This window comes from Lithobates pipiens, unplaced genomic scaffold, assembly GCF_037356315.1.
Source record: "Lithobates pipiens isolate NorthernLeopardFrog02 unplaced genomic scaffold, aLitPip1_a1.2 Scaffold_18, whole genome shotgun sequence".
In the NCBI taxonomy this organism is placed as follows: Eukaryota; Metazoa; Chordata; class Amphibia; order Anura; family Ranidae; genus Lithobates; species Lithobates pipiens.
Genome location: NW_027507758.1, coordinates 478,459,402 through 478,485,077, shown reverse-complemented (window position 1 = coordinate 478,485,077; position 25,676 = coordinate 478,459,402). Strand labels below are relative to the sequence as shown.

Sequence of the window (25,676 nt, the reverse complement as noted above, 5' to 3'; positions counted from 1 at the left end):
AATCCAATCGAGAATCTGTGGAAAGAGCTGAAAACTGCTGTTCACAAATGCTCTCCATCCAACCTCACTGAGCTCGAGCTGTTTTGCAAGGAAGAATGGGCAAGCATTTCAGTCTCTCGATGTGCAAAACTGATAGAGACATACCTATATAAATTTTATCTTTTTGTCTTTTTGTTTGAAGCCTGAAATGTGGCAAAAGGTTGAAAAGTTCAAGGGGGCCGAATACTTTCGCAAGGCACTGTATACACCGCTCCTAAAGCGTCCCTGCCCACTGAAATCAATGGGCAGTGCCACCAATGTGCCGCTGCAGCAGCGCTTTTAACCCTTTTTCGGCCGCTAGCTAAACAAATAATTAAAAAAATAATAATTTTGGGGGGAAAAAAAAAACCCGAAAAAGTTCTTAGTATCGGTTACAAAATTTTGTAAATAAGTAATTTTTCTCTTTCACTGATGTGTGGTAATGAGGCTGCACTGACAGGCACTGAAAGGCACCACTGATGGGCACAGGCAGGCATCGCTGATAGGTGCGCACAGATAATCAATGCATTGATTATTAGTGGAGACCCCCGCTTACCGGCTCTCCTCTACTGATGCGCTGTTGGCCAGAGTAGAGGAATGGCGATAACCTGCGATAACCTGCACTTCCTATTTACACTGATCAGCTGTGAATGGACACAGCTGATCACGTGGTAAAGAGCCTATGTCATAGGCTTTGTCACCGTGATAGGAGCAAAACACCGCTCCACCGCTCGCTGAGTCCCATATGACGTCCAGGCAACAATGAAAATATGCCTCTAAAATGTTCTAATGCGCATGTACACATAGGACAACATTGCACTGTTTTTAAAAGGCAGAAAAAAAATGCAAAACTCCTGAAGAAGCAGCGTTTTTAAGTCCAGTGTGCATGGACCCTTACAATACCTCAAGATGTACTAAACGAATCTGACTATCCCTAACAGCAAAATCTTCTTAAACCCAAGTCTAGCAGAAAGCACTACTCAAAGCCACACCAACGTGAACTGGGTGATTTCACACACTGCTGGGTACTGACTTTAAAGTGGCCCATCTTACCTGAACTTGGAAAGAAAAAGATAGAAGAGCACAAGAAAAGCCTTCAATATATATCAGATAGGCTTCAGCTTTGCCTTCTCCCAAGCCATGCCTCTAACACGTTTCACTCTCTCATGGGCTTCATAGAAGTGTGTATCCTTTTCTTTCACAAGGACATTTTTTCCTTCATAAACTGATAAAAGCAATTATATACAGATAATGTGATCCAAAAGGCCCATATGTGAGCTGCTTAGGCTCTCAGAAGGGATGTAAATCCTCAATGTCCACCGCTATGAATGCTGGTCTGGGAGGGAGCTCGTCCCGACTCCTGTAGTTACTGGGTATGAAAAAGGTCTCCCTTAGCCGCGCATCTGAATGATCAATCTGCTAGTGGCAACCTCAGCCTGGACTTTGACCAGGCCATGTCCCCAACACATTTTGCTCCGCTCCTCAGAGCTTACTCAGGGGGATGGAAAACCCAGGCATGAGGGGAAGTTTTTATACATCATTGTCTGTCACATTAGATCAAAAAAGGGATTATCAGGTGTGTGAAAGTCGGCTATCCTGCTCTGTAGAAAACACAGCAGATGTTTAATCAGACTGCAGAAACCTGTAGGACTTGAAAACCATTTAGGCCATTTCCCTCCAGATGCAGTTCCATGCCCTTTTCTTCTGCACTAAAAATGCATGTACAGTGTTTTACATGTATTCCAATGGCTCTGGAAACTGACTGCATGGTGTGAACTAGAGCCATTGGAATACATGGAAAACACTTTGCATGCATCTTGTGCAGAAAAAAAGCACATGGAACTGCATCTGGTGTGATCTGGCCCTTAGTGCTTAGGAGGGATCTAAATAGTAAAGCAAAAATACAAAAAACCTCTCTCCTAAAAACAAAACAAAAAAAACAACAGGATAAAAATCTTCTTTGTTTTATTAAACACAACTTGAATCAAAATCTGCAAGAATAACCAAAAAGATGCGATACACAACATTGAAGTCATGTGAATATATGGTTCTGAATATTAAATAGAGCAAGTATATAGAATACATTCAATGCTATATTAAGTTTTAGAGCAGGCATGAAGGAAGGCGCAGGAAAAGGGGGCGTTCTGTGGAATGAGGGGACTATATAGCTACTCATAGCAGTCAGTGATGTCCCACTTGAAGTTAAGGTCTTGGGGATACAAGTTTACATGCTGAAGATCCAATATACCTCCCTTTTTTTTTCACTTTTTTGTATTTTTGCTTCAGTTTTTACATTTAGATCCCTCTAAGCATTAATGGGTTTTCAAGTCCTACAGGTTTCTGCAGTCAGATTACACTGATTAAACATCTGCTGGGTTCTCTACAGAGAAGGATAGCAGACCTGCACATACCTGACCTTTCTGATCTAATGTGACAGTCGAAGGATGCATAAAAACTCCCTTGCATGCCTGGAATCGCCATCCCCATAACTAAGCTCCAAGGGGTGGACTGAAACACATTGGGGGGATGGCCTGGTCGGAGTCCAGGCTAAGGTTGCCACTTACACATTGATCAGAGGAATCTTTCAGATGTGCAGTTAAGGGAGACCTTTTTTTCATACCCAATTATGTACAGATGCCCACAGCAGTTCATTTGAACTTCTACAAAATAAAGTAAAGGGACAAATGAGTGATAACTATGGCTTATGACATATGCAAAGCTTTAGTAAAGGTTACATTAATAGATCACACTTTATAATTCTGCTCCTTAATATCCAACTCCAATAAAAAAATTGGATTTTTTATTTACCTGTAAAATCCTTTCCTTGGAGCACATCACAAGACAGGAGATCATATCCATAGCTACTTTGGTTATGCTGCCACATTCATGTGAAAGGACACTGGAAAAAAAAGCAACAATCCTCACCCAGGCATAACCCCCTCCCCCTTCCCCATCTTAGCTAAGCCTCAGTTTGTTGCAAGCAATGAGGAGCAGACAAAAAGTATTTTGTGTCTTGTGCTGTACTCCAAGAAAAGAAAAATCCTAAATTCTTCTTCTTACATCATAGGACACAATAGAGTTCATATTTTTGACTACTTGGGATGTCCCAAAGAACTTAACATGAGGGGTAGGCAACATAGCAACAAGGCCAACACGCCCAAAACAGAACAAGAGGAAACCCCATTACAAGGCTGCCTGCAAGATCTTCTACCCAAAACTGGCGACCACAGGGACTTAAACATCAACTTAGTATAACCTTGTAAAAGTGTTAAGAGAAGATCAGGTAGCAGCCTTACATACTTTAATAGAATCTTGATGCTGAACAGCTCAGGAAGCATTGACACTTCTGGTGGAATGTGCCTCAGCCAGAAAAAGAGGAATTTTGTCCTTGATACCATTGGGTTGAGAAATTAGGTGGTACATCCACCTAGAAATAGTGGATCAAGAAGCAGCCTTATGAAGACCCACAGGCAAAACAAACAGGGAATTGCACTGTCGAAACAAAAAACTGTAGACTTTAAACTCAAACACACAAAAAGAGTGAAGCAATTTCTCCTTAGGATGCACACAAAAAACATGGTAACACAATATACTGATTCTGGTGGAAGAAAGAAACCAACCTAGGTGGGAAACAGGACCGATTCCTCACACTACCTTATCCAGGTGAAGAACCAGGAAAGAATACTTGCAAGAAAGTGCAGCCAACTCAGAGACTCTGAGAGTCAAAGTAATGGCCACCAAAAGACCCCCTTGCAAATGAATCCCGGGAGAGAGGTTCAAAAGGAGAAGTCTGCAAAGCAGATAAGACCAAATTAAGGTCCCACAGAGACCAGGGGGGCACACAGGTGGAACAAACTATGTGACACCCTCCATAATAGCATTTACCAAGGAGTAAAAATGTGATAGGTCGTAGAAAAAATATTGCCAAGGCTGAGATCTGTCCCTTGAAGGTACTTAAAGCCAGAGCCATCGCCTCACCAGACTGGAGACAAGCTATAATGCACCCCATGACATACTGTCGGGGATGAAATGTACAATTCTCACAGCATATGAAAAAGGCCTCCACATATGGTGGTTCCTGGAGATCACCTTACTTGCCTAAAGGTGGGTAGGGAGAACAGTAACACCCCTACTCCTCAGGACATGTTGATCGATTCCGCTGCAAAGACCAATATACATCCCTGCACTTGCACAAAGTGGGGACACCCTTCACTAGGAAGGAAGATTAGCCTCTGGAATTGGGATAAAGCTGGCTGCTTACAAAAGGAACTCCTCGTGCAAACCAAAGGCGTCACAGGTTTCTGATCCGTTTCCTTTGCCTTCATCTTTGGGGTAAAAATGTGCTATTCTCCGCAGCCACCTTCTGAATGAAAACAACTAAGGATGTTCTAAGCAAGCATTCACCCTCAAATGGCAAGCTCTGAATTAGTTTGCAGAGAAGTCCTGAAGACCAATACTTGAGCCATAGGATCATTCTCAATTGGAAAGATATGGCAGCCACCCATGAAGGCTTCCAAGGCATCTACCAAGAAACTCAAAGCTCTTGTAAAATTTTCCAAGAGTTGCCAAATGGCAGGATCTTCCAAGTCTGATACCATGGAATGAAGCATACGCCTGACCCTGATTTTAAGGGCTTGGCAAACTCTCATAGTAGGCTGCACAGTCCCTCCTACTATAGAGAATGATGCCTTAAAGAGGGCCTTTAACCTCTTATGCATGGTGTCTTCAAACTAGAACTATAGGAAAAACTTTTTTTCATTTTGGATTGAGCCAGGGAAGGTTATAATCTGTCAGACTTGTGTCCCATCGCAGATTTCCTTTCATTTCCTGTCCCATAGCCAAACAGGAAGTGAGAGGAAATCCTTGCAAATTAAGGGAATTTCTTGGGAACTATTATACTGACCTAGAGATAAAATAGAAAAATCCTATTAACAGCTTACCTGTAAAATCCTTTACTTGGAGTACATCATGGGACACAGAGCCATAATATTAACTTAATGGGTATATAGGCACCTTCAGGTGAAGGACACTGGTATACCTAATACAGGAAGTTCACTCCCTATATAACCCCCTTCTCCTTCCAGGAGTACCTCAGTTTTTGTAGCAAAGCAATATATTTAAACACCAAAAAGAGGGGAGGGACCTCTGTGTCTTATGATGTACTCCAAGAAAAGGATTTTACAGGTAAGCTGTTATAAAAATCCTATTTTCGTCATCGCACATCATGGGACACAGAGCCATAGTATTAACTTAATGGGACCTCCCATAGCAATGCTATTTGAGGGGAGGGAGAGAACCCGCAGGGTACCCCCAGACTTGAGGACCTATACTGCTGCCGGAAGCACACTGCGCCCAAAGGCGATATCCTCATACCTCCTTACATCCACCTGATAAAATCTGGTGAATGTATGTACTGAAGACCAAGTTGCAGCCTTACAGATCTGAACCATGGAGGCCTGATGACACACTGCCCAAGAGGCACTAACCAACCTGGTAGAGTGCGCTTTAACTTGTAAGGGGGAATCTTATTTCTTAAATCATAAGTCTGAATTATAACCTGCCGAATCCACTTAGCGACAGTGGATTTCAATGCTATCTGTCCTTTCTTAGGACCCTCTGGCAGAATAAATAAGACATCAGTCTTCCGAATCTGAGCAGTCGTCTTTAAATAGACTTTGACCGCTCTCACCACACCAAGACAATGTAGTGACTTTTCTTCCCTGGAACATGGTTTTGGAAAAAACGATGGCAGGACAATATCTTGGTTCAAGTGAAAACCTTAGACCACTTTTGGCAAAAAATCTGGACAAGGGCACAACACCACTCTGTCCTCATGAATAATCAAGTATGGCTCTTTATAAGAAAGAGCGGCCAATTCCAAAACCCTCCTGGCTGAGGATATAGCAACCAAGAACACCAGCTTCCTTGTCAGAAAGACTAAGGGAATATGCTGCATCGGTTCAAATGGCTGTTTTTTTTAACACTGACAAAACTAAGTTCAAGTCCCAAGAGTTCAAAGGTGATCTAACTGGCGGATTAATCCGCATCACCCCTGGCATAAAACCCCGGACTAAAGAATGCGTAGCAAGCGGCCTTTGAAATAAGACCGATAAAGCTGAGACTTGGCCTTTAATAGTACTCAAGGCCAACTTCATCTCTACCCCGAATTGTAAAAAGGCAAGAATTCTGCCTACGATATATCTCCAAGGGTGCCGACCCTTGTATTCACACCAGGAAACATAAGTCCTCCAGACTCTACAATATAGAGTTCTGGAAGCTGGCTTCCTTGGATTAAACAAAGTAGAGATAACTGACCCCGGAAAGCTCACATTTCTTCAGAACATGGGTTTCAATAGCTAAGCCATTAAATCTAGCGTTCGTAAGGTAGGATGGAATATCGGCCCCTGTGAAAGCAGGTCTGGCCGTAATGGAAGGGACCATGGATCCTCCACTGCCATCTTTACGATTTCTGCATACCATGACCTTCTGGGCCATGCTGGTGCTACCAGAATTACCGGCTTTCTTTCCAGCTTGATCTTGCAAAGAAGTCAAGGCAGCAATTGAATAGGGGGGATTGCATAGATGAGTGAGAACTGATCCCAAGGGGTCACCAACACATCTGTTCCGCATGCGAATGTATCCCTTGTCCTGGACACAAAGTTGATTAACTTCATGTTGAATCTTGATGCTAGAAGATCTACGTTGGAGTCCCCAATCTTTGACAAACAGCTCGAAAAATGTCTGGGTGAAGAGACCATTCCCCTGGGAATAACTGCTGGCGACTTTAAGTAGTCCGCCTGGCAATTCTCGATTCCTGGAATGAAGACTGCTGGCATGGAACGCTCCCTTCTACCCAAGTTAGAATATGGTTCACCTGTCTGCTCTGCAAGACTCTTGGTGCCCCCTTGGTGATTGATATAGGCCACAGCTGTGGCATTGTCAGACTGGATCCTGACAGGACAATCCCATAACCTGAAAGTCCAGGCCTTCAGAGCCAGACGCACTGCCCGAATCTTTAGGATGTTGATAGGCAAGGCTCTTTCGGTTATTGACCACTGTCCTTTAACAGTTGTCTTCTCTAGTACTGCTCCCCAGCCTGAAAGGCTGGTGTCTGTCGTTACCACTTTCCAGATAACTGGTCTAAAGGATTTTCCTTTCAGCTGATTCTGGGTTAGTAACCACCAACAGACTTTTTGACCTGACCATTCAAACTAGCTCTCTTATGGAGCTGATTTTTGCCTGAGGCAAGAACACCCTTTTTCTGGGATATGTCTATTATCAGGCCCACATACACTAGCTTTTTTTACGGTTTAAAGGAAGACTTCTCTAGGTTAAGAATCCAACCCAGACTCTCCAGGTAACTGGATTTAAAAAAAATACACTTTGCTCCGAACGAGCCACTGACTGGTCTACTAGCAATAGATTGTCTAGGTACGCCAAGACTGTTATGCCCTGTGCCCTTAACCTGGCTAGAGGTGGGGCTAGCAGCTACAACACTCGGGGTGCTGTAGCTGGCCCGAAGGGCAAGGCTACAGACTGAAAATGCTGCTGTTCTACTTCGAACCGCAGAAACCTTTGGTGAGTGGGAAATATAGGGACATGCAAATATGCATCCCTGATGTCGATAGACGCCAGAAGTTCTCCTCCTTGTAGGATAAAAACTACTGACCTAATCGACTCCATGGGAAAGGAGCCGATCTTCAGGAAACGATTTAGATTCTTTAGATCTAGAATGGACCGGACATCTCCATTTGGTTTTGGTACCATAAAAAGGTTTGAATAAAACTCCAAACCTTGCGCTTCTAAGGGGATCTGTATGATCACCCCTTGAGCCAGTAATCTAATGGCCAAAACAGAGATTGCCTTTTTTTCCTGGATCTTTCGGAACGAGATGGTGAAAATCTCCTGAAATTCTAGTTTGTACCCTAGAGACACTGTGGAGATGACCCATCTATCCTGAATTTCCTCTTGCCAGACTTCTGAGTATTGCAGAAGTCTTCCCCCCCTACTATGGCGAGGGGGGGCGCCTGTTTATAATGAGGCTTTAGAATTCTGCTTTGCAGATTTCCGGCCCCAGGTCTTCTTCTGTGCCTGGGCCTGACCCTGAAGCTTTCCTCTAGAGTCTGGCGGTGGAAGCCGTCACCACTGCCTAGAGGTGGATGCCCCTGGCGCAGGGGAAGGAGTTAGTTTAAATGGAGGATGTTTTAACTTTCTTTTGGGCAAAAGAGTACTTTTCCCACTAGAAATCATTTGGATGTAGTTATCCAAATATTTCGGCTGACCAATTTTTTAAACACAGGGTGCTACGCATGTGTACTAGCACAAGCACAAGACGGGACGCCTGGTGAATAGTCTTTCATGGAGTCTATGGCAAAACATCGCTCCCTTGGTAGTTTGGCCAAATCGCGGGCCTGTTGTGCAGGAACCCCTTTAAGGGCCTGTCTAAGCTGGTCCCATAGGGACTGACAGATGCCTATTGCCGCAACTACAGGCGGAGTAACCACACCTGCCAAAGAGAAAGAGGATTTTAACAGAAATTCCAATCTTTTATCAGTTGAATCTTTAAGCATTTGTGCATTGTCTACTGGACAAGTTAGATTATTATTCACACTAGAAATTGCAGCGTCAACTGCTGGTACCTTCCATCTTGTGGTAAATTTCTCATCCATTGGGATAGAGTGCTGTGCATCTCTTTGGAGGGAGAAAATGTTTATCTGGGTGATCCCATTCAGTATAAATAAGCTTTTCTAAAAATGCATGTACAGGAAACACATGCAGCTATGAAGCTGAAAGGTTCATCTACCACCGTTTCCTACGCAGAGGAGTAATCAGTTTGCCTTTCTTCTTGATCACCTGAGGGTAACACCTCGCCCTCTACCCACTGTTCCCTTGGTAAGGGGTCTAAGGTGGGGGGGGATCTAACACGCTTCCTATCCTTTTGGATAGCGGATGAGATGAAAGTTGCTAATTTTCCTTCTAGGCCCTGCAGGGCAGAGAAAAACACATTTCAGTCATGTTATACAGGGGCTGAAATGTGAGAAGCAGTTGCACCATCAATTGGTCCCAATGACTGACCCTGGCTTGCCATATCTGGTATTTTTGGTACCTTTGGTGTGTCTTTTTTCGGAGCCATAGTGCTGAGCACAAAAAAGAGGCACTAGCAAATGCAAAACTCGCTGATCAAAATAGTCTAATACAAGCTTTAGTTGTGCCTCCCTCCCCCAGGGGGGAAATGTTCTGATGAGGATACCCCCTGGCTTGCTGAGACCACACACATGCTGTTTAGCTTGGACGTCTTAGCTGACCGAGAAGCAACGTACTAAGGTATGCATTTACTTCCTCTAGTTGAGACTTTAGGCATGACAACATTTATTTATGTAAGAAAAAAGTATAGGTGGACTTTTTACAGTTCCTAGGCTTCTTCCCTTACCTTTTCCTCACTGTAGGATACTGCTGTGACAGATCCAAACTTCACCCTTCAAGGCGTGCTGCGTTAGTAAACCTTCAAGGACTGGGTCCCTAGTATAGGGGGTCCACTGCCTTGGACCTGTATAGCACCCCCCAGGAAAGCTTTAGGTAATGTAGCATGACCAAAAAAGTCCTGGGTCCTGGGGTCCAGCCCTAGAAAGAGGCGTTACAGGCAAAACCTTGTTCTTATGCGAGGCCCGGGTACCATCCACTTTGGACTCAGTGGCTTGGATGGATCCGGTGTGGCGGCTATTTAAATCCAGCATGGATCCCTCCAGTGGAGCTCCTCAGAGCACAGCTTCACTCGTGACCAATACCTTAGACACTGGTGAAAAAAAACTGAGGTACTCCTAGAAGGAGGATGGGTTATATAGGGAGTGAACTTCCTGTATTGGATATACCAGTGCCCATCACCTGAAGGTGCCTATATACCCATTAAGTTAATACTTTGGCTCTGTGTCCCATGTACGATAAAGAAGAACACATATGGCACCAACAAAGAACATATCATAACTTTATCACTAAGCATTGGATGCTTTAACAAGACTTTACCTCCTGTGCTGTGTCTCTGATGAACTCGCAGGATAAAGTTGGGGTTAAGTAAAATTTATCATCATCTCCATTTTCATTTTCCTTCTTAATGCAAGGCTTCTCTTGTTCCTCCATGCTTATAATGTCTACATCCACATCCACTTCTCTTTCCTTTTTAAGAACCTTCTCCAACTCCTCTATCTTACGACAGAGAGCCTCAGAAGAGGAATAAAAGGAAGGTAACGCTAGAAAATACACAATGTAAAAATTCACCATAATTAATTTTATATTTATACCCAGGAAACACAACACATTAGGAGGTGACTGCCTGGAGCACACAATGACTGCTGTATATGCTGTATTAGGTGTGCCTATACATCTATGAGTGCTGCCACGTTTTGATAGTCACCTATAGTATAGTATTGAGGATCTTTGTTGTTGCACACAAATAGTGAGGTCAGTATGCAGTGAACACAAGTGCATTGACATGAGTGCACTGCAACAGCTACATGCAATGTACAAGAATTTTATGGCAAACAGGTTGGAACTAGGTCACAACTGAAAAAGCAGTATTCAAGCTGGTTTTAGGATTCATATGCAAGTTTACCTCATTGATGGCAAAGTGATCAGAGCAGATATAAAGCCACCTGATCACTTTTACACAGTGAAATGCTGGCTATCCTACTTGTACCCCCATCCCCCTTTGCATGCAATTCCTGGCATCTCCTGCTCTTCCTAAGCGTTCAGGACCACAAAAAAAAAGTATGATGTCAGAATGGCATACTACATACAGTGGATGTAGAAAGTGCTCAGTTCTGAGCACTTTCAGGTTAGCGATCTGCAAAGTAACGTCCAAGAGAGAAATGGAGCAGGACCTTTCTGTCCCTGGTCTTTTTTGGCAGAGTGTAGAGGAGGCATAAGGGGTCTAATATACTTCTGAAGTCTATATATATATATATATATATATATATATATATATATATATATATATATATATATATATATATATATATATATATATAAAAAAAAATCAACTATTACTAATTTGCACATAGCTATCACATTAGACCCCCTTCATTGCAATCAAGATTAAAAAAAAAAAAATCATAGGATGGAGCAATATATATATATTTATTGATGAGAGTGTTATGATCAACTTCATAACCAATTTGTCAAGCCTCACAACTGCATGTGCCTATGCAATGGCAACAAACTGCGATACCCAAAAATTGCCCATAGGAAAAACATTTACAGCTCATCAATTTAAAGTTACCAGTAAATGATAGCCATACACACACACAAACATAAAGTGCTGTGAAAGTTTATTTTTGCATATTTGTCACACTTAAATGACTCAGATCATCAAACTTTATTATTACACAAAGATAATCCGAGTAAATACAAAAATAGGATTTTTGTACTAAATCATTTTCTCTGACGTTCACCGACTGACACAGCTCCTTTATTCTTGACCATAGGTTGTTATGCCACCTTCATGAGAGGACTAGGGAGAACATGTTAACATGTACAAAAACAGAACTTTCTAGTTTCGCCCAAGGGGCGGTCCCTTCAGTAACAACCCTCTAGCCTGCTTCCTGCAGCCTCAGTACGTCAACAAGCAGTATAACGTAATCAATAGGAGGTGAGGGTGCTGTGTCAGCCAGTGAACTTCAGAGAAAAGGATTTTACGGTGAGTACAAAAATTCTATTTTCTCTTTCGTTCACTGACTGACAGAGCTCCTTTATTCTTGACCATAGTGACATCCCCAAGCAGTGTCATAAAGAGGAGTGGGAAACAGCATAATAAACTTCACCCACAACCAGAAGTGCTCCCTAACTGGGGAGTCACCACCTTATCTATCCGCATCAGAACTTGCGGTTAACAATGCAACAGTGCATTATAATCAAAAGGTAACGATTTTCTTATAAAAAAAAAAACAGAAAAAAACAAGTGCAATTGCAACATTACACAGCCGCGTGCAAAACTTTGCGGCTAAAACAGGCATCAGCCGATGCACTTACATCCATTTTGTAGAATTTTGTAAAAGTGTGAATGGACGACCAAGTCGCCGCCTTACACACTTGAGCGACTGACGCTTGATGTCGGAAAGCCCAAGAGGTTCCATTTGCCCTGGTGGAATGGGCCGCGTAGGCCTGTACCACAATACGATCCACCTGGAAATGGTGGCCGACGAGACCGGCATACCTTTATTGGACCAGCTACCGAAACGAACAACCAGTCCGACTTCCAAAAGGGGGCCGTGGCAGACAAATACACCCTCAGAGCCCAGACCACATGCGGGGAATGAAGGGCCACCTCCTTAGGATGTGTCGGTTTCTGAAGCGCCGATAACACCAGGTTCAGATCCCATGGGGGTAATGGTGGACGCACCAGAGGAACTACATGTTGAACCCCCTGAAAAAAGGTGCTCAATAGAGAGTGAGATGCCAGGGGTCGCTGTAAAAAGACAGCCAAGGCTGATATTTGGTGAATGGTGCTCAAAGCCAACTTCTGGTCTGGTCTACCCCTCGCTGTAGAAACAGCAGGACCCTGGAATGGAATAGGCGCGCAGACGCCATACTTTCTCCTCACACAGAGATGTATGCCTTCCAGGTACGATGATATATCTTCCGAGAAGAAGATTTCCGTGCTCTCAACATAGTTGAAATCACCGAGTCCGATAGGCCACGGTTCCTTAGCACCTGGCTCTCAACAGCCATGCTGTTAAAACCAGCGATGGTAAAGCAGGATGGAGAATCGGACCTTGAGACAGGTCTTCTTGCATCGGTAGTCGCCGGGGAGCGTCCGCAACCAGGCGTAGAAGGTCGGTGTACCAGGGGAACCGAGGCCAATCTGGGGCAATCGGAATTACTGGAATCCCTTCGGTCTCCACTCTGTGAAACAGACGTGGTAGTAGCTTTAGCGGTGGAAATGCATAGATCAGTTGGTACTGACCCTACGGAGCCACCAGCGCATCTGATGCGTCTGCCCAAGGATCTCTTGTCCTGGATATGAATCCCGGCACCTTCAGATTGAGATGGGAAGCCAGGAGATCCACGTCTGGTGTGCCCCATCGCAGGCACAGTAGCTTGAACACCTCCGGATGCAGCGCCCATGCTCCTGGGTCCAGCATCTGGCGACTAAGGTAGTCCGCCTGCCAGTTCTCCACCCCGGGGATGTAAATGGCTGATAGGGCCGGTACATGTCGCTCTGCCCACTGAAGGATGTGAGCAACCTCCCGTGCTGCAGCCAAGCTTCTTGTTCCTCCTTGATGATAGACATATGCCAGCGCCGTGGCGTTGTCTGACTGGATCCTGATCGGACGCCCTCATAATCTCATCGACTTTGTGGAGAGGCAAAGCCTGATCACTCGGAATTCGAGCACATTGATCACAACTTGGGTTCCTCACCCGACCAGAGACCGTGGGTCGACTGTACTCCCAGTACTCCACTCCAGCCGGTCAGGCTAGCGTCTGTTGTGATCACAGTCCAATGTAGAGGTAGGAACGACTTCCCGGACCGGAGTGCCGGGGACCTCAGCCACCAAAGCAGGGAGCCCCTGACTGACTGGCTCACCTGAATCTGCCGTTTCAGGGATAACGGAGATATGTCCCATTTTGTCAATATCTCCTTCTGCAAGACTCTGGTGTGAAACCGGGCGTACGGTACGGTTCAGTAATAGTTTTTCCGTGGCTCTGAGAGTCTGAAGTTTTGTCTGAAGGGAGAAAACGCTCGCTTCCATTGAGTCCAGCGGTAAGCCTAGATACTCCAAGCGTTGAATCGGTATGAGCACTGACTTTTTTAGGTTTAACAGCCACCCAAATTCCTGCAGGGTTTGCATGGTGATTGCAACATTCTCCTTTAATTCTGAGGTGCAAACTGCTCTCAGAAGGAGATCGTCCAGATAACTTATGATTGTGATCCCACGTTGTCTCAACAACGTCAAAATTGGAGTCAATACCTTGGTAAAGACTCAGGGTGCTGAAACCAACCCAAAAAGGGGGAGCCACAAACTGGTAGTGCCTCCACCCTGGCAATGAACGTTTTTAGGACGTTTTTTGAACGAGCCAGTTGCAGTTGCAGGGAGTTTGGGGGAAGAAACACCAGTTTCTGAAGCCATGCTGACCCACCCTGTCTGCCACCTGTTGGGGACTTAGGACAGGTGTTTAGTCCCACCCTCTTAGTTGCTGCAGGCTGAGGGGCCCCCACCGCAGGACTCGCCACCCTGACCGAGTTCTGCGCCATCAGATAGTAGTGCCTGTGTCAGCTCCCAGGTGTCTGAGTGAGGAAACCACGATGTTTTGAGCCTCAGGGACCAGCGCTGGGCATAAAAACCGTGCTGGGCTACAACAAAATGGCCGCCGGGCATCCAGTATAAAGGACATAATCACAGGGAAAATGGTCACCGAACTACAGTAAAATGGTTCCTGACCATGCTTCTGCCTGAGTCACACTAAACATGGCCGCCAAACAACTGTACACAGAGAGGGACAGTGAAAAAAAAAGACAGAAAATGGCGGCAGAACAGCGCTATAGCGATCAGTATGTGCAGACCTTCAGACACCCAGGGGCACAGCCACCCAGCGCAGCCCCCTACCCAAGGTGCAAAACAGTGCACTTCCAACTATATGGCACACACACCGCTCAGCAGCCCATGCAGCATCCCCCACGGGGGGAGAGGGGAGATAGGGACAGGGAGAGAAGAGAGGGAGGAGAGGGACCCCCGAATCCACCTCCCCTCCTCTTTGCTAAACCCAAGCGTGTAGCTGTCCTCACTCACCTCAAACCTTGGATAGGCTCCTATTGGGTGATGCGTTTTTCCGCCAGGCCCCCTCTCACGCTGATTATATCAGCTTTTCATTCTAGGATGTTGCGCACGCAGCTAAATATCGGCGCACGCACATTACACACAACAACCTTTATGAAAGAAAAAAGAGCCGAGGGAACGGGTACCCAATTGGAACAGTTACCTAATTTTCACAGGTACCCACTCCCCCCCCCCCCCCCCGGCTCACCAGGTTCCAGAAGACAGCAGGACCATTCATAAAGTATGTGCAGCCACAAGCCCACAGTTGCCAGTGCCAGGAACCCAAAGGCTAGTGAAGAACTAGCCTGTTTGAGGATGGCACTGGACAGGTAAGTGTCCTGTTATTAAAAGTCAGCAGCTACAGCATACACCACAAATAAAATAGCAATACAATTGTACACAAGACATATTGTATTTGAATGTTATTAAAAATTACCTTTCCATTTTCAATCTGCACTGTTATTTTCTGTAAAATTCAATGCAATATGCCTACCTGGAAGTGTCCCATACACAGTTGTACAGAACTTCCCCAAGAAATTAATTTCCTGTTTGATTGGCTCACTGATTTTCCCAGAAATCTGCACGTCAGATTTTAGGCATCCTCCGCAATGTACTTCTTAAGGGGTACAGATCCTGCATTTTCCTCACTGGATGACTACAAGTGCACCAGCTCATCATAAAAAAGTCACTACCATTCACATTCACTTTGTACACTGACATAACCAAATTGCTATTTCTTCAGAAGTTGGGTATACACTAGTAGATTTTCAAGTGAACATTTATAAGAACATTTCCATTACATTAGACGGCTTTGTGAATAGTCAAAAGGTAAATCAAAATTTTGTTTGCTTTTAACATTCGATTTTGGAGTGAATGGACCTTACTGAATGAAAACCACAAACTGTTATTGTTTTGCTTATTTAAAAAAGATTTTCCATCCCGCTTCTTCAAAATTTTCTCATCACTGCAGTTGAAAGCGAATGTCGATTTGACTCCACTAACGATTAGAAAACTGAATGAAAGTTTTTAATTAGGTCAGCTCTTTGGACATAGGTAGCACATCCAAAGAGTGAAGGGTTCACCACAAGCTGTGTAGCAGACATCAGCTTGTGCCCCATTCTGTCCAGAATGAAACTAGAAGCGACAATGATTTTGTCACTTCTGGTTTCAGACCCGTCATCAGCCAGGAAAGCATGTAACTAAACAGATCTCTGCTAGGTTAAATGTTTTGGAGGCAAGGGGGAGACATCGGGGTCTTTAGATTACAATGCCTCAATAAAGAGTACCGGGTATCAGCCCAATGCCATCACATAGGGGTTAATAAACCCCGTGTAATAGCATTAAAGTAAAAAAAAAAAAAAAAAAAATCTATAAAAAAAATGTATTAAAAAAATAAAACTTACTACCCATTTCACTGCACACCCCCCACAATGTGCACATGTGCGTCAGCCACAATCATACCCCACATGAGGTATTGTTGCAAATGTCAGCACAAAGACCTATAATTCTAGCTTCAGAGCTCACAGTTATCTCTAAACCGATGAGCTGTAAGGCCGCGTACACACGCGCGGACTGTTTGCCCAACCTTGTTCGTCAAACAGTTTCGGCAAACAGTCCGCTCAAAATTTGCATGAGCGGACTTGCCCACACACGAGCGGACTGTTTCAGCGAACTGTTTGCCAAACAGTTCGCTCAACTTTTGAAATGAACGGACTCGCCCACGTAAGGAGGAGGCAAATCCGCCCATTTCGAGCGCGTGTACAGGTAGGCGGGGCCCGCGAAGGAGACGTCGCGGGCTCCGCCGCCTGGAATGAGCTTAAAGGGGAACCCCAACGCCGAAAAAAATCGGCGTGGGGGTTCCCCCAAAGTCCACACCAGACCCTTGTCAGAGCACGCTACCCGGCCGGCCAGGAAAGGGGGGCGAGCGAGCGCGCCCCCCCTCCTGAGCCGTACCAGGCCGCGTGCCCTCAACATGGGGGGTGCCTTGGGGAAGGGGGGGCCGCGCGGCCCCCCCACCCCAAAGCACCTTGTCCCCATGTTGATGAGGACAAGGGCCTCTTCCCGACAACCCTGGCCGTTGGTTGTCGGGGTCTGCGGGCGGGGGGGCTTATCGGAATCCGGGAGCCCCCTTTAAGAAGGGGGCCCCCGGATACCGGCCCCCCACCCTATGTGAATGAGTATGGGGTACAATGTACCCCTACCCATTCACCTGTGAAATAAAGTACAAAAAAAACACAACACAGGGAAAAAATATTTTATTGCACAGCTCCGGGGGTCTTCCATCTTCGGGGGTCTTCTCGCCGGACTCCTCCGCTATCTGTGTGTAGCTCTTTTGCTAGCGGAGGAGTCCGGCTTTCTTCCTCCCCGCCGCCGGCCTCTTCTCCCGACTTCGGGGGTCTTGTCCCCCTCTTCGGTTCTTCTGCCGGGCCACCGCGCCTTCTTGTAGCTCTTTTGCAGGCGGTGGCCCGGTCTTCTGTCGCCGCTGCCTTCCGTTCTTCTGTCGCCGCCTTCGGTTCTTCTGCCGGGCCACCGCGCCTTCTTGTAGCTCTTTTACAGGCGGTGGCCCGGTCTTCTGTTGCCGCTGTCGTCGCCGCCGCCGCCGCCTTCCGTTCTTGTTCTTCTTCTTGTTCTTCTTCTTCTTCTCCTGGAGATGTTGACTCGACGAGCTCTCCGGCCGGAATGCCAGAGCCGCGCTGTGCGGTCACTTATATAGTGACAATGGGGCGGTGTCACATGGTATATGTCACATGGGTTGGTCACATGGTGACCCCGCCCCCTTACGATGTCATAGTCCCCATGTGACATCAACCCATGTGACCAACCCATGTGACATATACCATGTGACACCGCCCCATTGTCACTATATAAGTGACCGCACAGCGCGGCTCTGGCATTCCGGCCGGAGAGCTCGTCGAGTCAACATCTCCAGGAGAAGAAGAAGAAGAAGAAGAAGAAGAAGAAGAACAAGAACGGAAGGCGGCGGCGGCGGCGATGACAGCGGCGACAGAAGACCGGGCCACCGCCTGTAAAAGAGCTACAAGAAGGCGCGGTGGCCCGGCAGAAGAACCGAAGGCGGCGACAGAAGAACGGAAGGCAGCGGCGACAGAAGACCGGGCCACCGCCTGCAAAAGAGCTACAAGAAGGCGCGGTGGCCCGGCAGAAGAACCGAAGAGGGGGACAAGACCCCCGAAGTCGGGAGAAGAGGCCGGCGGCGGGGAGGAAGAAAGCCGGACTCCTCCGCTAGCAAAAGAGCTACACACAGATAGCGGAGGAGTCCGGCGAGAAGACCCCCGAAGACGGAAGACCCCCGGAGCTGTGCAATAAAATATTTTTTCCCTGTGTTGTGTTTTTTTTTGTACTTTATTTCACAGGTGAATGGGTAGGGGTACATTGTACCCCATACTCATTCACATAGGGTGGGGGGCCGGTATCCGGGGGCCCCCTTCTTAAAGGGGGCTCCCGGATTCCGATAAGCCCCCCGCCCGCAGACCCCGACAACCAACGGCCAGGGTTGTCGGGAAGAGGCCCTTGTCCTCATCAACATGGGGACAAGGTGCTTTGGGGTGGGGGGGCCGCGCGGCCCCCCCTTCCCCAAGGCACCCCCCATGTTGAGGGCACGCGGCCTGGTACGGCTCAGGAGGGGGGGGCGCGCTCGCTCGCCCCCTTTCCTGGCCAGCCGGGTAGCGTGCTCGGACAAGGGTCTGGTGTGGACTTTGGGGGAACCCCCACGCCGATTTTTTTCGGCGTTGGGGTTCCCCTTTAAGCCCATTCCAGGCGGCGGAGCCCGCGACGTCTCCTTCGCGGGCCCCGCCTACCTGTACACGCGCTCGAAATGGGCGGACTTTCCGAGCGGGAACAGTTTGCTCATTTCGAAAGTAGCCTACACACGGGCGGACTGTTCGCTCAAACACAGTTTCAGCGGACAGTTTTTCGGAATTTCCGAAAGACTTTGTCCGTCCAACTGTCCGCTGAAACTGTCCGCTGAAAGCCCACACACGGGCGGACTGTCCGCCCAAACACTGTTCAGCGGACAAGGTTGGGCGAACAGTCCGCCCGTGTGTACGCGGCCTAAAGGTTTTAAAAGTGTTGGAAATGGAGATTTCTGGGTACTATTGTTTTTCACAATATCACGGGTGACAACATTTGGAGACTTGCCATGTTTGGTATCTACTCAACACAACCCCACCTTTCACATTTAACCAGAAATTGGTTTTCTATTGTGTGTAATCAAATTACCATACATTTTATTATATTTTTTCCTGAAAATATGTGATTGATAAACATTTGAACAAATATCATGTGACATAAAAAAAATGCAACCACTATGTTTTAGTCAACAAGGCCTCTGCTGTCAGAAACGATATCATGTTATGGTGGTTTTAAGCAATTTTATGGCCAGAAAATGCAGATTTTTACATGTGCTTTAAGCCGGGTACACACTAAAGCCTCCTACACACGATCGGTTTTTCTACAGACAAAACCTCGGACTTTTGTCCGAAGGCTTGTGCCTGGATTTTGTCTTGCATACAAATGGCAGGGAATTTTTGGCCAACAAACACGAACATAGTAAAGTACTACATGGTTTTTCAGCTCTTTAGCACCACCCTTTGGGCTCCTTCTGCCAATTTCGTACTAGTAGAAGTTTGGTGAGTGTTGATTCGTGCTTTTCATTTAGCGCTTTTCAGTTCATTTTCAAATGGCCGTTCGTCAGACAGACATGTTGCGGAATCGGAGGCGATAACGTGTTATTTATTATTGGCCTTGGAGTTATTGCTTTGAACCAAGTCCAGTCCAGGAACAGGAGGAGGAGGAGGATTTCTTGGACCAAAAATTGGTTGCTTTATTAATCGTGACCAATTATGTCATATGTCTTTGCTGAGGGAGCTCCAGGAGAATAATCCAGATGATTTATGGAATTATCTCCGGATGACGGACCCCTGCTTTCACCAACTCTTGGCACTGTTGACCCCTATATTAAGAAGCAGGGCACATGCATGAGGCTGTTATTTTATTTTTTGGTTGAATAATGATTTGAGTTGTTATATTTTCTAAATTTTTGGATGCATAGAATGTACTTTGGTTAAAGTGGGGTGCCTCCTATAAAAAAAATTTTTTTTTAAAGTCAGCAGCTACAAATACTGCAGCTGCTGACTTTTAATAAATCGGACACTTACCTGTCCCAGGGTCCAGCGATGTGGGGGAACGAAGCCTCCCCTCGTTCCCCGCTCGCGGCACAGTCATTCTTACTGTGCATGCGCAAGTGGCGCAGTGCGCCGTGATACACCGCACAGTCATCTGGGACATGTGACAGGTCCCAGATGACTGTGCGGTGCGAGGGGACGTGATGTCACCAGCCCGGGCAATGCAGAAGGCAGACTACGAGGGACCCCCTAGCAACAGGCATTTAGAAATAAAAAAAAAATTTTTTTCCAATGAATTTTTTTAAAGAATTTTAAACTATTTTTTATTTTTTGGTGGCAACACCACTTTAAGTTCTATTGGCAGATAGCATGTCTAATTTTATTTGTTATCTTTTTTTAATGCACTATACATTTTTTTTTTGCAGAATAGTGTGTTTTACTTCAAATGACAGTTTGGGAGTAGGCAGTTACATTTAAAAAAATAAAATGTAAAATTGACAAGGGACAATAACATAGTTGTATCTTTGATCTTAAAAACTACGGGATAATGGTGTTGTGGTAACTTGCCCAAAAAAATAAAAAAAAAAAAGCATAATATTATTCTTCATATCACTAGAAAAAAAAAGCCTTTGAAAATTTGTTTGCAATAACTCCATCAGTATCACCAGCAAAGCAGCTTCATTATTATCACGTTAAAGAGGAGAATTTTCCGATGGAGCATACAAATGTTCGGATTTTCCGCCAACAGCCTGTCATCACACATTTCCCATTGGAAAAACGGATCGTGTGTACACGGCTCAAGTTTTTTTCATGCACAAAAAATAAAAAAATAAAAACTATGTACTAACATGCGAGGTTAGCATAGCAATCGCCTCTGCTCAGCTGTTGTGTTCTGACTCCCCAGAACACTCTGGTCAGCACTCTCTACCATTGATTGAGAGTGCTGATCGGGAGTCGTTGGCTGCTAGGTTTTCCAGCATGAACGGCAGACAGAAGCCTGCGTCTGTGTGACAGACCGACATGCATGTGGGCCAAATGTCTGCCTCTCCCGACATTCGGCTCATGTGTACAGGGTTTTAGGGTAAGCCTGTACCAAGTCTGTTCTCATTAACATACAATGTAAGAAGTCCAGTTTCTACACCTTTAACCCTTTGTAAGGACAGAGTGTATTCAAATCTAGTTACAAGTAATAATGAAGATCTGTCTGCACAATACAGACAGGGTTAATTATAGAAAATACAGGTATCCAGCCCCCTTGTAAACCTACAGAACTTCCTCTCCTTTGCTGTAAGGTACAGTATAAAGCACCTAAAAAAGCGCAAGTTGCCATTAAATTTTTTTTATGCTATGCTATGCGAATGAGGACATGTAAATAATATAAAGTAGGTGTTATCCCAATTCAGAAATACACTTTAACCACTTGACGACCAGCTGCGCAGGGCGAAACACCGTTATGTCGATTCGCCCTGTGGCCCCCGGGGGCGTGCGCGCCCGCTGCTCACCCCCAGAACCGATGCGAGTACATAGCCCTCGTCGGGCTCCCGCAATCGCTTGTGATAGTGAGAACTGGGATCTGTGTGTGTAAACACACAGATCCCGGTTCTCTGAGGTGAGAAGAGACTGATTGTGTGTTCATGCAAGATGTGAACATGGATCTCTCTCTTCCCCTAGCAAGTCCCATCCACCCTACAGTTAGGACACAGAGCGGGAACAAAGTTAAGCCCTAGATTACCCCCTAGTGTTAGCCCTTTCCCTGACAGTGACATTTTACAGTAATCAGTGCATTTTTATAGCACTGATCGCTGTATAATTGTCAATGGTCCCAAAAAATGTGTCAAAAGTGTCAAATTTGTCTGCCGCAATATCGCAGTCCCGATAAAATAAAATAAAAATAGCAGATCACTGGCATTACTAGTAGAAAAATAAACAATAAAAATGCCATAAATCTATCCCCTATTTTGTAGACGCTATAACTTTTGCGCAAACCAATATACACTTATTGGGATTGATTTTATTTTTTTTACCAAAAATATGTAGAAGAATACATACCTAAACTGAAGGAAAAAAAAATTTTTTTGAAAAAAAAAAAATATGGGATATATATTATAGCAAAAATTAAAAGATATTGTGTTTTTTTCAAAATTGTCACTGTTCTTTTGTTTATAGTGCAAAAAATAAAAAAATAAAAACCGCAAAAGATAAAAACTGCAGAGGTGATCAAATACCACCAAAACAAAGCTCTATTTGTGGTAAAAAAGGATGCAAATTTCATTCAGGTACAGCGTCGCACGACTGCGCAACTGCCAGTTAATGCGATGCAGTGCCAAATTGTAAAAAGCGCTCTGGTCAGGAAGGGGGTAAAATCTTCCGGAGCTGAAGCAGTTAACGCAGACTTTTATTTTAAAACTTGAATCCACGGACCCAGAACTATTTTGCAGTGGGAATTTCTGTCATTCTGGACCTGCATACCTCAAATGAAATATTTCATACGGTGTATAAACCAAAAGAGTTAAAAAATGGTGCTGCACAGTGTAGTATTGCACACAGTATATAAGCCAGAGAAATCGTAGAAATATCTTGCTTCGATGACGTCAAGGTGAATAAGAAATGGGTACCCTTAACGGAACCGCTGGACCTGTGCATGAACACAAGGTCATACAGGCATGGAGAGATGGAACATCAATGGAACCACGTAGGTCTATCTGTCAATGAAGGGACTGTAGATCCTCAAATCGACACGGGAAAGGTATGCATCCTCGTAGGCAGTCCAATCTTCTTCCCAGAGATCCGAATAAATGGCAACAGAAGAGACTCCCAGTCAATGTGATTACGTTTTTTATGTTACTTTTTTTTTTTTGCTTACGCTGGTTTTATCCCAATAAACAGCTATTTATACATTTTTTTAACCTACACTATGGGAAGCTGTTTTTTCTTTTTCATTTTACATATGATCCCTTTATGAGTTTGGCTTCATATCTTGCCAAACTATTGGATGAGAGTCTCTTCTGTTGCCGTTTATTCGGATCTCTGGGAAGAAGATTGGAGTGCTTCCCGTGTCGATTTGAGGATCTACAGTCCCTTCATTGACAGATAGACCTACGTGGTTCCATTGATGTTCCATCTCTACATGCCTGTATGGCATTGTGTTCACGCACAGGTCCAGCGGTTCCGATAAGAGTACCCATTTCTTATTCACCTTGACGTCATCGAAGCAAGATATTTCTACGATTTCTCTGGCTTATACACTGTGTGCAACACTACACACTGTGTGCAGCACCATTTTTTAACTCTTTTGGTTTATACACCGTATGAAATATTTCATTTAAGTTTCACATTTGAGTCTCACGAACTTTAAAGACTTATTTTATTGTTTATTATTTGGACTCTATTTTGGGTCCATCACATTTCACATTTATGTATTTCTTTTTTAGCTCTACATTATTGTTTTTCTGTTTATATGAATTTGGTCACATTTGTGTGTAGCTGCTTTTTCCTTTTCACTTGTTTTTTGGTTAGCGCAGTATATTTTCCTTTATTTGGACCTGCATACCTGTTTAGGGTTAGTGGGTCAGAACAACCAGGCAGTTTGAATTTCAAATCAGTAACAGTAAGCATTGGCCATGTAATGGAGAGATAAATTGTCTTGTACTTACAAGCCTCGTTGTCTATTCGAGTCAACACATCTTCAATAGATTCCTGATCATCATTTGAGCTCTCTGGATCAGGAGGAGTGTAACCATGAATGCGGCACCAGTGTACAATTTCCTTGGTTTTTAGTGGAGCAATAGTGCTAAATTTTGGCTGCTTTTCAATTATTTCTTGAAGCATTTTTTTCATGGCCACAGCTCTTTGCCACTAAAAAAAAAATAATAATAATAATTAATACATTAAATGGCAAACAGACATCAACAGATGCTCTGTGTCAGATTACTGCTAAGGAAAAAAAACAAATACAGAGATGACTCACACTATATCTAATATACTTATACTCATTTTCCCTTCCCAGTGAGGTTTTTCCATTTCCCTTAAAAAAGCAGTTCTGGGTGTTTGAGTAGCCTAAATGTTGTCATGTGGGGGCAGGTAGATGGTCTTTAGTCCTGTATAGATAAGCCGGCACGTGGCCCTTTATCACAATTTTGATTTATAAGGTTTTTTGCCCTTGAACATGTTCCCCTTACACATGATATAGACCAGGGGTATTCAATTAGCGGATCTCCGGCTGTTGCAAAACTACAAGTCCCATCATGCCTCTGCCTCTAGGTGTTATGCTTGTGGCTGTCAGAGTCTTGCTATGCCTCATGGGACTTGTAGTTCTGCAACAGCTGGAGGTCCGCTAATTGCATATCCCTGATATAGACAAAAGTTCACTACAAATAGAATGAGTGGACTTTGCTTGCAAGGCTCTACATGTAGTATCAGTAGGCCTTCCTCTCTCGGATACCTGTGACATTTGCCACGATTTGTATTTTTTACTTCTCTGACCTATTGGCTACCACTGTGCCCTATGCCTATTTCCAGATCTGCCTTTTTGGACCCCCCCGTATGGACACCCAGGCAAGTCACCCCAGATGTGATCATAGGGATCCTGCCGAGACTCTTTTGGCCCCCCGGGTGTGTGAACCCAGTGCCACACATTGCAGGAACTGTGCTTTGCCTGAGCAAGAAAATGTAGTGTTTTGTGGAGGTTTAGGGCAGCTCACTTTGCTTTATCTCAGCCACTTTGTGAAGCTATTAGATATCTATATGCTTAATTATACATTTGGTTTATTGACATTCAGCAATGCCCATGTAAGTACTTTGCAGTCAGGTTCCCTCTGATTTATATGCCCCTTTGTTTATGTGTTTGCAGCCTGAAAAATCCTTGATCGTTACCATACCATTCAAAGAACAAATAGGCTTCCCATACCACCAGCAGATTTAACTCTAGTAAGTTATGTACTAAGACCCCCTTTCACACCAGGGCGTTTTGCAGGCGCTATAGCCTTAGAAATAGTGCCTGCAATCTGCCCTAAAAAAGCTGCACCATTGTTTGTAGTGTGAAAGCCCGAGGGCTTTCACACTACAGCGGTATGCTGGCAGGACATCAGGGAAAAGTCCTGCCAGCAGCTTCTTTGGAGAGGTGTGTTTACCGCTCCTCCACCACTGATCCCCATTGAAATCAATTGGGCAGCGCTGTAATACTGCCGACAAAACGCCACAATTTCGGCATATTGCCGGCGGTTTTAACCCTTTCTCGCCTGCTAGCGGGGGGTAAAAGTGCCCCACTAGCGGCCAAAATGCGCCGCAAATCCGGCGGTAAAACGCCGCTAAACATAGAGGCGTTTTACCGCCCATGCTATGGGTGGTGTGGTGTAAAAGGGGTCTTAAAGCGGAGTTCCACTATGAATTTTTTCTTTTCAGAATCGGACTCCTTTAAACCTATTACAAAAAAAACATTTGGAGGAATTTTTTTATATACTTACCAGAATCACCCTGTTGCTATGTAGTCCTCCTAATCTGCCACTTCCTGGTCCACGGAGCTCCTCGTCACTTCCTCCCTCGCCTGTGCTCCTGGGAAATGATGGGTCATCATTTCCCAGGAGTCTATGGGCAGTACTGTGATGTTGACATAATGGGGCAGGACCTTCCTCCATCACCGCCCGTCGTTATGGCAACTTTAGAAACAATCGGTGCTATGGCCGGTGAATCGCGCATGCTCCTGCTTGGCTTT

The 25,676-nt window shown here is 45.0% G+C and overlaps 1 protein-coding gene across 7 annotated transcripts in view; it reads right to left on the bottom strand.

The window, feature by feature from the left end:
• Positions 1-25,676, bottom strand: part of YEATS2 (YEATS domain containing 2) — a 141,686-nt gene that overhangs the window by 6,266 nt on the left and 109,744 nt on the right. For all 7 annotated transcript variants that reach the window (XM_077488372.1, XM_077488376.1, XM_077488375.1 and 4 more), the window contains 2 exons: positions 23,620-23,821; positions 10,039-10,262 (listed from right to left, as the gene is read on the bottom strand). In XM_077488372.1, coding sequence (XP_077344498.1) covers positions 10,039-10,262; positions 23,620-23,821 — 426 coding nt within the window. The remainder of the gene's footprint in view (positions 1-10,038; positions 10,263-23,619; positions 23,822-25,676) is intronic.